The sequence below is a fragment of the Agelaius tricolor genome, unplaced genomic scaffold (assembly GCF_023055355.1).
Source record: "Agelaius tricolor isolate 1412-34295 unplaced genomic scaffold, bAgeTri1.0.p SCAF_78, whole genome shotgun sequence".
Classification (NCBI taxonomy): domain Eukaryota; kingdom Metazoa; phylum Chordata; class Aves; order Passeriformes; family Icteridae; genus Agelaius; species Agelaius tricolor.
Genome location: NW_027269338.1, coordinates 258,720 through 271,042, shown reverse-complemented (window position 1 = coordinate 271,042; position 12,323 = coordinate 258,720). Strand labels below are relative to the sequence as shown.

General features: G+C 49.8%; 1 protein-coding gene across 19 annotated transcripts in view; it reads left to right on the top strand.

Annotated features, from left to right (window-relative positions):
• The window catches only part of SCRIB (scribble planar cell polarity protein), a 137,402-nt gene that overhangs the window by 26,359 nt on the left and 98,720 nt on the right, over positions 1-12,323 (top strand). For all 19 annotated transcript variants that reach the window (XM_071418128.1, XM_071418140.1, XM_071418139.1 and 16 more), the window contains exons 6-11: positions 3,927-3,990; positions 5,487-5,561; positions 5,879-6,023; positions 6,794-6,912; positions 8,701-8,900; positions 11,837-12,003. In XM_071418128.1, the coding sequence (XP_071274229.1) occupies positions 3,927-3,990; positions 5,487-5,561; positions 5,879-6,023; positions 6,794-6,912; positions 8,701-8,900; positions 11,837-12,003 (770 nt within the window). The remainder of the gene's footprint in view (positions 1-3,926; positions 3,991-5,486; positions 5,562-5,878; positions 6,024-6,793; positions 6,913-8,700; positions 8,901-11,836; positions 12,004-12,323) is intronic.

Sequence of the window (12,323 nt, the reverse complement as noted above, 5' to 3'; positions counted from 1 at the left end):
TTGGCTTGGGAGGGCTCAGGCTGGGCACAAATAGGCTGCACCTTGCTGGATTTCCTTAATTGGGGTGAGGAGGGAGAGGATGGTGCAGGCCTGGAGAGCAGCAAAGGATGTTCAGAGCCTGTACTCAGCCTGTGTAAGGATTGATTCAGAATAGGCAGGGTTCCCAAAAAATGCTGCTGGAAATAGTGAGAACCCCATTTTTCCTGAAGAGGTGGAGCAGGCGATGGATTCTTTTGGAAAGAAAGAGAAAACTGTGGATGGGGGTGTAGGAGGAGCTCTGTGCACAGTGAGTCCAGGACTTGAGGAGCACAGCTGAAGGGTCTGTTTTGCTGCTGACATCTGTTCTGTTGGATATCCCTCCTGGTTGTTCTGGATGGGATACCTGCCTCCCCTGCAGCAGACAAAGCTAAGCCAGCAAGGGAGAAGAGGTAAGTGTTGTTCCTCATGCTGGAGTCAGGCATAGGGATGAGTTCCTGGCAGGGAACATGGTTCATGGTGGAGGTGATGCTCTCAGGTGGATGCACGTGGAGAACTGCCCAGTTGCTACTACAGTCTTTGCTCTGGCCATCAGAGTTTGCTGAGTTTCCTGCCCTCCAGCAGCTCTGTCAGCTTGTTTCCTGCCTGCTTATGCATCCCACTGATGATTCCCCCAGCTTTCCTTGGGTGTCACTGACAGGATTCTGCTGACTCCTTTTTGAGCAGCAGTTGTTTTGGGGCCACCTGAACTCCTCAGTGCAGGTGTGATGTGTGCAGCTGCTGTCACCTGTCCTCAGAGCTCTCTTACAGTTCCTGGCAGGAGCTCAGTTTGTCTGCTGGCACTCCCCCTGTGGGAGCACAAATAAGAATCACAGATGGCCTGGTCTGATGCCAGCCAGCACATCCCTTGTGCCCAGCAGGGGCTCTGTCACAGAAAGGTGACAGGAGGGGACAGCTGAGGTGGTCCCATGTGGAGTGTCACCACAGAGGACAGTCTGGGTTAGAGCTCCTTATCCTGCAACCCCAGGATGGCTTGGCTTGGAAGGGACCTCAGGGCTCATCATGTTCCAGCCCATTATTGCCTTGGGCAGGGACACCTTCCAAGGTGCAGGGAGCTCCAAGCCTCGTCCAGCCTGGCCTTGGACACTTACTCTGGGCTGAGAACTGGCAAGCAGAGGAGTTGGGGTCCTGATATGGGCTGCTCTGCTGTCTGTTCCTGTTCTGGGTGCTCACACAGGCAGGTACCACAGCTGGCTTACCCCATGCCAGCAGAGAGGTGCAGCAGCTTCATCCAAGGCTGGCCTTCCAAACTTCAGAGTGTCACTGTGATATTTTCTGAAAAACCTCTTTGCCAGGATTTCTTCTGGGAAGTTAAGAAGCCTCAGAGAAAAATGTAAATAACAATTATCTGATTGCTTCTCCTTGTGTTTTGCTGCTTTAGAATGTGGTAGGTGATTCTTTCATTGGTTCCATGTGGATTGTGTTTTCTTAATAACCAATCACAGCCAGCTGTGTCAGACTCTCTGAGGAGTCATGAGTTTTTATTATTCATTCTTCTGTCTGTATCCTTTCTCTTTATTTAGTATAGTTTTAGTATATAATTTCTTTTAATATAGTATCATAAAATAATAAATCAACCTTCTGAGAACTTGGAGTCAAATTCTCATCTCTCACCTCGTCCTAAAAACCCATCAACACCACAGCAGAGAAGTTAGTCCCAATAGCTTTTGGCCATCTCAGAGCCACCAAGTCTCTGGAGAATTCCTGAGAACTCAGTCTGTGGCCCACAGCCCTTGGGTTTTTGGGGAGATCTCTCTTGCCCAGTGCTGGGTTTTTGGGGAGATCTCTCTTGCCCAGTGCTGGGTTTTTGGGGAGATCTCTATTGCCCAGTGCTGGGTTTTTGGGGAGATCTCTCTTGCCCAGTGCTGGGTTTTTGGGGAGATCTCTCTTGCCCAGTGCTCCATGTTGCCCTTTGGTAGTTCTGGGTGCCATCCAGCAGGATGCTTGTAGTGTGCTGTGATGTTTTGGTATTTTCACTGGAAGGTTAATGCAGGCTTGATACTCACTCTGTAATGCAAATTCAGCTTCTTTTCATCTTTCCCCAATTCCCCAAATTCTGTTTTGGGGTGATTTCCAGAAGTAGAACGTGGATCTTGAAGCCAAGGTAGATCTGATCAGAGGTATCAGTTGAGCACAAGGTGGCAATCCATGGCCAAAGCCATTTGAGTGATGCTGTGGGGCTCTCTGCCTGAGGCCCTGGGACAGGCTCTGGCTGCACACTGTGCCTAGAAACAGCTCTAAATGAGATCAGGGGGCCTTGCCAAAGAGGAGAATGACTTAAGCAAGAAATGGCTGGTGCTTTGTTGCCAGGGTTCCTGAGCCCAGTGGATTGATAGGTGGGCTTCAGTGCTGAGAGTTTGGGGCAGCATAATGCATCAGGGTTCTTTTGGTGTTTTGTTGTTGTAGAGCTTGTGGAAAGGTCCAGCTTGCAGTGACCTTTGTTTGCCAGAATTCCATGTAGTTGGTCAGCCTTCTGATGTTGCCTGAGTTCTGGAATGGTTCAGCTTGTGCAGCTGGTGATCACCCCTCATTTCTCCCATGCAGATGGGATGCAGCCAGAGACTTGGGAAGGGCAGCTCTCCTGGACTCTTATGGAATGGTGGAGGGTGGGTCTACACTGAGGCCTTTTGCCAGGTGTCATCAGTGTGGATTCCCCAGGTCACTTGTTTTGGGAATTCAAGCTGTGAAGGTGCAGAGGGACAGTCAGGGCTGTCTGTGGATCCCCCAGATGTGGATTCCCCAGGTCACTTGCTCCTGTTTTGGGAATTCAAGCTGTGAAGGTGCAGAGGGACAGTCAGGGCTGCATCACCTCCAGAGGAGTTAGGGTTGGTGTACATTCATGGTGAAGGAGTGCTGTGCTACAGGATCCTCTGGGTGAAACTGCTGGTAAACCTTTGCTGGAGTTTATCTCAAAATCCACTGCTGCATGCAGCAGGAAATTCATTTTCCTGAGTAGCCCAGATGTTTTTACAGGCAAGACAACTCCCTTTTATTGCACTCCCAACAGCCCTGATTTGGGTGGCCTTGAGAGGTGGACCTGTTTCCAGAGAAATATGGGGATTTGTCTATTGGAACAGTTCCTGAGGAGGAGAATGAAGCTGTTCCCTGCTGGGGGAGTGGGCAGGGCTGGCAGCTGGCACACAGTGAGGGGCAGCAGCCCTCTGGGGAGCTGGAGTGGATGGGTCACACTCAGGTGTGGGGACAAATGAGCACCTGGACCATGTTGTGAGAACCCAGCCCTGGGTTTGTGGGACTGCAGGGCTTGCCCAGCCCCAGGTGTGGTGTGTGGGGTGCTCAGGGCTGCTGCTGTGGGTGAGGACAGGTCCTGTGCAGTGCCTTCATCGTGAGCTTCTGTCTGTACACGCTCCCCTCACCCGAGACATCAGGCCACTGTCGTCTTCCCTTCCTCTTCAGAAGCATGAGCATCCTGTTTGGGGAAGGCTGTGGAATTTGTCATTCCTCCCTGTCCCTGCAGCTGTGTGCTCCCCTTGCCCCCCACATGTCCTGTCCTCTGCTGAGCCCCTCCTGTTGCCTGTCAGTCCGTGCCCAGGTCCCCGTCCTTGCTGTGGAGCAGCAGCCATGGGAAGGTGTGGCTGCTCAGCTGCTGTGCTTTTAATCAAAGGGAGTGCTGTGGTGGGAGGGCCAGAAGGGAAACTGGTACCAGTGGGGCTGCTGGAGCCTCTGAACCCATTCCCTGGGTGAACAGACTGGCGTGGGGAAGGGAGCAGCTCCACAAAGTGCTGGGCTCAGAGGGACCGCGAGAAAGGCCAGGATCGCCCCACCTGCTGTAGGAGTTGCTGAGATCGTGTGATTTGTGCAATGTGTGTCCCAGGTGCTAACCTTCCGCTCTTTATTTCTTGTTTTATCTCTCTGTCCCCTGTGCCTTGCAGCTCCCTCTCCTTCCTTGTCAAGTTAGAGCAGTTGGATCTCGGTGGCAATGACCTGGAAGTGCTGGTAGGTGAGGGCTGCTGGGGAGGGGCTCGGGTGGTTGGCAGGGGTTTCCACCTCAAATGCAAAGAGATAGGCCCTCAGGTTATTTGGGGAGGTTCTGGTCTGCCCAGCATGGCCCAGTCACCATTCCCAGATGAATTTTCTCTCCATGTGTCAGCCCTTGTGTCTCGTGTCCTGCTGGCCTCACACACTGCCTGCCCTGTCCTTTCCAAGCTCTGGGATGGTGATTCTTCCTGTCTGGCTGCCAAGGATCTTTCCTTTCCAGCAAGGCTCTGGTGCTTCCCTTCTCTGTCCTGCACTGCCCCCAGCTGTTTTTCTTCTCATCCAGCTTCCTGCCTTTCTGCTTTCTGATATGATTTCTGCCTCACACAGTGCTGGGCCATTCCATGTTGTCCATGGCAGTGAGGGTAGCCCAGTGTAGGGGCTCTCTCCATGGAGGGCTCAGCATGTGGAGAGCGAGGGCACAGTCTCAGAGTTGAGGTTATCTGGGCATTTGGGGCCACCCTGTGGTACTCTGCAATTTGCAGCTGTGGATTAAGCTATTACTGGATCTTCCTCTTTGTGTTCTGGAGTGGGTTTTGGCAGAAACCCTTCAAAGCTGGGAGGCAAAGGGGCTCATGCAGCTTAGCTGTGCACAGGCTGAGCTCACCTGTGAGAACAGGTGTGTGACACTTGAGCCATGCTCCAGTGGGGCAAACTCCAATCCCTGATTGCTTGGGGGGCTGTGGGATGTGCACATGTGTCTGTCACAGCTGATGGTGCCACTGGGTCATCTTGAGCTGGCCAGTGGTACCCAAATGTTCATTTTCATGTCTGAGAGGAGGAAGATGCATTTCTTCTGTAAGGCAAGAATTTCCAACCCCCTGGAATCATGGAATCATTTAAGTTGGAAAAAACATCTGAGACCACTGAATTCAGCCACTCTCCCAGCATTGCCAAGGCCACCACCAACCCATGTCCCCAAGTGCCACATCCACACAGCTGTTAACGTCACCCTGGGGGTGAGGACTCCACCTCTGCCCAGGGCAGCCTGTGCAAGGGCTGGACAGCTCTTTCTGGGAGGAATTTTCCCAATATCCAACCTAAACCTCCCCTGACACCACTTGAGACCTTTTATCCTGTCCCTTGTTCCCTGGGAGCAGAGCCTGACCCCCACCTGGCTCCATCTTCCTGCCAGGCAGCTGCAGGAAGCAGCATCTCCCCTGAGCCCCCTTGTGCCGCAGCTCCCTGAGCTGCTCTCCATCAGAGCTGTGCTGCAGGCTCAGTTCTCATTGCTGGTGACACAGTCCTGCTGATGCTGTCAGTGTTTGCCACTGGAGCCATCCCAGGTATTCCAGTGTGCTCCCAGGGCTGAGGCAGAGCAGTGCCTGGCTGTGCAGAGTGGTGTGTTTGCACATCCTCGGGCAGCCTCTCCCTGTCCCTGCAAGGGGCTGATTGATGCCCTGGCTGATGCCCTGGCTGATGCCCTGGCTGATGCCCTCACTGTCCTGTCTCTGCAGCCGGACACTCTGGGCGCGCTCCCGAACCTGCGCGAGCTGTGGCTGGACCGGAACCAGCTCTCGGCACTGCCGCCAGTGAGTGTCTGCTCAGCACATCCTCCCCTCCCCTCCCCTCCCCTCCCCTCCCCTTCCCTTCCCTTCCCTTCCCTTCCCTTCCCTTCCCTTCCCTTCCCTTCCCTTCCCAACTTCCCTAAACTTCCCTTCCCTAAACTTCCCTTCCCTTCCCTTCCCTTCCCTTCCCTTCCCTTCCCTTCCCTTCCCTTCCCAACTTCCCTAAACTTCCCTTCCCTAAACTTCCCTTCCCTAAATTTCCCTGCCTTGCTGCTCCCTAAGCCATGCGCACACGCCCAGCCCTGCCCTGTCCTGAGCCACGGGCTCTCCTCTCTCTGCAGGAGCTGGGCAACCTGCGCCGCCTGGTGTGCCTGGACGTGTCTGAGAACAAGCTGGAGCAGCTGCCCAACGAGGTCAGCGGGCTGGTGGCACTGACGGACCTGCTGCTGTCACAGAACCTGCTGGAATGCATTCCCGACGGGATCGGTGAGTGCTGCCAGCTGGGGGTGCTGCAGGGCTTCCTTGGCCAGAAACAGAAACTGGGCTGTGCCAGGGAATCAGGGATTCAGGCACAGCCATAGAGGGCAGGAGCAGTGGGTGGGACAGGTGAGCTCTGCAGGACAGTGCAGGTGCTTCATCTGTGCCAGGGAATCAGGGATTCAGGCACAGCCATAGAGGGCAGGAGCAGGTGACCTCTGCAGGACAGTGCAGGTGCCTTGTCTGTGCCAGGGAATCAGGGATTCATGGACACAGCCATACACAGGGCAGGAGCAGTGGGTGAGACAGGTGAGCTCTGCAGGACAGTGCAGGTGCCTTGTCTGTGCCAGGGAATCAGGGATTCATGGACACAGCCATACACAGGGCAGGAGCAGTGGGTGGGACAGGTGAGCTCTGCAGGACAGTGCAGGTGCCTCGTCTGTGCCAGGGAATCAGGGATTCATGGACACAGCCATACACAGGGCAGGAGCAGTGGGTGGGACAGGTGAGCAGAGCTCTGCAGGACAGTGCAGGTGCCTCGTCTGTGCCAGGGAATCAGGGATTCATGGACACAGCCATACACAGGGCAGGAGCAGTGGGTGGGACAGGTGAGCAGAGCTCTGCAGGACAGTGCAGGTGCTTCATGTGAGCAGGCCTGCTGGGAGGAAAAGCAGAGCCTGCATGGTTGGGTTGTGTGACCCTGGATAGGATCACAGGTGAGTGTAGAGCAGCATCCTTCTCTCTGGCACAGCTCACACCTAACTTGTCGCCCTGGCCAGGTCAGCTGAAGCAGCTCTCCATCCTCAAGGTGGACCAGAACAGGCTGACAGACATGACAGAGTCAATTGGGGACTGTGAAAACCTGTCTGAGCTCATCCTGACTGAGAACATGCTGACGGTGAGTGCCCAGCAGGCACCTGCCTCACAGAATCACAGAATTCACAGAATCACTGTGGAAGAGACCTTCAAGATCATTGAGTCCAACCCACCCCAACACCTCAACTAAACCCTGGCACCCAGTGCCACATCCAGGCTTGTTTTAAACGCACCCAGGGATGGTGACTCCACCACCTCCCCAGGCAGAACATTCCAGAACTTTATCACCCTTTCCATGAAAACCTTTTTCCTAATATCCAACCTGTATTTCCCTTGGTGCAGCTTGAGACTGTGTGCTCTGGTTCTGTCATTCCTGGTGGAAGAGACCAGCCCCACCTGAGCACAGCCACCTTTCAGGGAGCTGTAGAGAGTGATAAGCCTCTCCCATGCTGTTCTCTGCATTCAGCTGCAGGGATCCCTTCCCTTCTCCTGCCCTCCCAGCTGAATTCCTGAGCATGCTCCAGCTGCTTCTACAGTTTCACCAAATTCACACAAGTTTGGAAGCTGCTTTCTCTCACTGACTTGTTTCCCCAAAATCATTCTCTGGGATAGCAGGGATGCTGGGATTGCCCATCCCAAAGACCATCCCAGGCTGCATTGCTGAGGGTTTGGGGTGGTGTGATTGACAATGGCCCTGCTCCAAACCACCTGTGATTTGACTGGTAAAACATGAGGATTGGGAACAGGCAGATAAACAGAAGGGAAGTCTTGAGCAGTGGTGCTTGGAGTGTGCTGTGTTGAAGGGAAGAGAGGGCACGGATCAGTCTATGACCCTGAGGGAAAACCTGTCCCAAAGATGTCCCGAAAATGTTTTCCCAAATGTGTCTGTTGGGATGGAAGGCAGCTTGTTCCCCGGGCTGAGGGCTCTGTGCCTTTACCTGTGTGTGTGTTTACCCTTTCCTCTTGTGAGACAGCGTAGAAATTTTCCAGAGTAGAAATCTGTTTTGATTTAGGTGAAATGTACATCTTTAAGTCTGTAGCTTGCTGTTTAGTCTGACTGCCAGTTTAGAAACTGCTTCAGCCAAAAGACAAGAGATAAAGGAGGAGGAGAGAGGCGGACAGAACAAGGCAGCATGACCCAGGAGTTCTTTCTGATAAAGAAGAATTAGCAGCAAATATCACACGAAATCAGTAGAATGAATATGTATGAACCTATTGTGAAGTTGCATGCATATGTATTTGAGAGAGATATAAAAAAAATCCGGAGTTCCCAGAGGTACCCATGTCATGTTAGGAGAACAATTCCCTCATGTGTCCAGTGCTGTAATAAACATACCCGTGTTATAGTTATCCTATAGATAGTATCCTATAGATACTACAGTTATAGTATCCTCCTCAGGCCAGGTCTGATGCGCTCCAGGAGGCCTATAACACACCCAGGATAGCTCAGCTACCCTTGGAGAAACAATAATCAGCAGGATGGCTTCTGTTGCAGTGTTGGAAACAAAAAGGTTTAGTAAAAAGCAAAATAGCAAACAGAAAAACTGAGCCAGGTGCTAGACGTTCCTGTTCCTGGTAAAAACACCTCACAAAAGCAATTAGTTTCTTTGTTCACGTCCTTTTCTAGTGGGACTTTTTGGCTTCTGTCCAATTAGCTAGCCTTAAGTTTGAGGTGGAGTCCCCTGGGTCCTCTGAGGAGTCTTTTCACTTAATCCAGGAGAGAAACTTCTGGACTTCTTTCCCTTTAAGGGACAACGGATAGTTTTGTCACTCCATCAACAGAAAGCACGCTCCTACAGACCAGCTTTACAACTTCCACAAAAGTTTGTTTGTTTGCAGCCACTGACTGGGCTCCTTCTCTCCCTCTCAGGCCTTGCCCAAGTCCCTGGGCAAGCTGGCCAAGCTGACCAACCTGAACGTGGACCGGAACCGTCTGACAGCGCTGCCGGCAGAGATCGGAGGCTGTGCCAACCTCAGCGTGCTGTCCCTGCGCGACAACCGCCTGGCACTGCTGCCCCCCGAGCTGGCCAACACCACCGAGCTGCACGTGCTGGACGTGGCTGGCAACAGGTGAGCAGCGTGCCCTTGGGGGTCTGGAAATGCAGGTGTCTGCTAAGGAAGGCAGCAGCTGCCCCTGAAAGGGAAACTGGAAACCCCCTCCCTCCCAGCTGCCATAAATTTGAAATTAAGGGGCTCTCAGGCAAAGATATGGGAGCAGGAATAACACTTCTTTACTGGGGAAGAAAATTAAAAGGTAAAATAAACGATGCAGTAAATCAAAACAACACTAACAGAGTCAGAATGCGACCTGACACCCTGTGGGTCAGGGTGTTGGTAGCTGTCCCATTGGAATGGTGGCTGCAGCCCTCCTGAAGTGTGGTTCTGTTGGAGCAGGGATCCTGTAGAAATCCAATTGGAATTGTGGCTGCAGCCCTCCTGAAGTGTCAGGGGTGGTTCTCTTGGGTCAGGGATCCTGTAGAATTCCCATTGGAATGGTGGCTGCAGTTTTTTTGGAGTGTCAGGGGTGGTTCTGCTGGAGCAGGGATCCTGTAGGAGTCCAAGTGGAATTGTGGCTGCAGCCCTTGGAGTGTCAGGGGTGGTTCTGCTGGAGCAGGGATTCTGTAGAAATCCAATTGGAATTATGGCTGCAGTTTTTTTGGAGTGTCAGGGGTGGTTCTGCTGGAGCAGGGATCCTGTAGGAGTCCAAGTGGAATTGTGGCTGCAGCCCTCCTGGAGTGGCAGGTGTGGTTATTAATTGTTGTGGTGTTGTTGTGAGTGTCCCCAGGATGAGGTGAGAGATGAGAATTGACTCTTAAGTTCTCAGAAGGCTGATATATTATATTATATTATATTATATTATATTATATTATATTATATTATATTATATTATATTATATTATATTATATTACACTATACTATACTATATTGAAAATTATATACTAAAACTATACTAAAGAAAGGGAAAAAAAACATTAAAAAACTAACAAAGAATGAATAATAAAAACTCGTGACAGACTCAGAGTCTGACACAGCTAGCTGTAATTAGCCATTAATTAAAAAAAATTCACATGCTAAGTAAACAGTTTTCCAAATCACATTTCAAAATAACAAAACATGGAGAAGCTGAAGCTTCTCAGCTTCTCAAGAAAAAAAATCCTAGCAAAGGGATTTTTCATAAAATATCACAGTGACAGGCAGGTATGGATCTGTTCGAGCAGGGATCCTGGAGAAGGGTGGAGTTTTCCTCTGCAGATCCAGTGGAAGAAGCAGCTGTTCCTCTGGGAATCCAGTGGAAATGCTGTCCTGGTGTCCCAAAATCTCAGATTATTTCCAGTTAGGAACGCTTGCCTCCTCCCTCTGGGCAGAGCATCTCACAATGGGATTATGTTATTTTTATCAGTCATGCAATGAAACTCAGTGGCCCATCAATAGCAGATGTCTCCCCAGAGGGAGGATTGGTTTGTGGAAGAGATAAAGAAAACTGCCCACTTAACAGAAGATAACTGCCACACCTGTAACAGATGGTGATAGAATACACATGGCCTGGCAACCTAGGACATTGGGGGTTTTCTAATTTTTGTTAAAGTTGGGAATGAAGTGTTAGAAATGGTATTTTGTGTTTAGTTTTAGATGTTTGTTATTTTTATTTATAATATAAGTTGTGAGAACTTATATTATTTTTATTTATAATATAAGTTGTGAGAACTTATATTATTTTTATTTATAATATAAGTTGTGAGAACTTTATAATATAAGTCCTATATTATAGAACTTCATAATATAAGTTCTATAGTATTTTACTAACAAGTTACAAAAGGGCTAATTATTTTTCTATATAAGGTCTTCTAAGGTTAAATTAGCTAATTAAGAAATTGTATTTAAGTTATTTTTACTTTTAATTTAATAACTAATTACTTAAAGTTTGTAATGTGAGTTTTTTGTTTAATTATAAAATATTACTTAAATTCCGGAAGAAGAAGGTGAAGAGGAAGGACTAGTTGCTGTTTTAAAACTTCTGTTTTAGCTTCATATATATTACTATATTCTAAAACTAAATTTTTTTAAATGTATAATACAGCTATTACAAATTTTTAATATTTAATTATTATTTAAATCTATTATTATATAATTTATATATAAAAATATATAATATATATTTTTATATATAAATTATATATAATTATATTTTTATACATATAAATTTAAAAGTTTATATAATAAAAATAGTAAATAAAACTAAATTACTAAATTCTAAAATTCTGAATTTTCTACTTTGTGATATTACCTACTTTTAACCAACTATATACTTGTAATCTTAGTGTTATCAGTTAATTTTGGTTGTATTTTCTATGGCCTCAGGTCGAATGTAGTGTTCTCTTGGTAGTTAGGGTTTGTTAGTATAGAAAGTGTAAAACCCTTGGTATCTAGGACTCTGACAGCTGCTGAGAGGGAGGTGCTGGAGCTGTGTGGATCCCAGGATCCACGGGCTGGGAGAGCCAGGCTGGCTGCTGAGGGCTTGAGCTGTGAACCCCTGCTTTGCCTTCCTTTTTCCCCCTCCCTTTTCCCCCTTCCCTTCCTCCCTGCAGATTTTTGGGGTTTGTGTCATCAGTGCTCAGGTGCCAAAGCCTCATCCGTGGTGTGTGGGTGCCTGGAGCTGTTCTGAGAGCTCCTGTGGTTCTGTTTTTGGGGTTGGTGCTTTTGGGAGCAGCTGGATGCTGACCAGAGGTTCTGTGGGGAGCACTCTGTGCACTGGTCTGTGAGAGCATGGCTTTCCTGTTTGTGAACCCCTCCACACTGTTGGAGGGAGCTGTCCCCTGCTAGGGGCTGGTGAGCATGGGTACTGCAGCCCAGTCCACAGCCAGGGGCAAAACCAGCTGGGAACAGGACTGGGGCATCCTCAGCAGCGTGGCTCCGTCCCTCTGCTCAGGTGGGGCACTCAGGAGCTAAGGTGAAGCTCGTTCCTGACCAGGTGAGTTTAACAAGCAGTGGCTGTTCTCTTTTGCAGGCTGCAGAACTTGCCCTTTGCTTTGACAAATCTTAATCTGAAAGCCCTGTGGCTGGCAGAAAACCAGTCCCAGCCCATGCTGAAGTTCCAGACCGAGGACGATGAGAAGACAGGAGAAAAGGTTCTCACTTGCTACCTGCTCCCTCAGCAGCCCTCTCCCAGCCTGGGTAAGAATCTGCAGCACCAGCACTGGCTGCAGAGCCTCGTGCTCTGGAGGGTGCTGAACCTTCTCTGCTGGGCTGGGCTGTCCTTGCTGTGATTCCTGTGGCACATCCAGGCTCTTGTTTGGATGGATCTGGGGCACCTTTCCCAGGCAGTGACTGTTAAAATTGAGGAATTGCTTTATGACAGGTGACAAGGCCCTGCAGCCTCCTCTTTGAGTGCTCTGCTTGGATTTGATGATCAAGCAGTTAATTGTCATTGTCCTGTCAGCGTGCTATTTGTGATGGTGTTCACAGGGGTCTTGGGATGAGGGAAGAGATGGGAA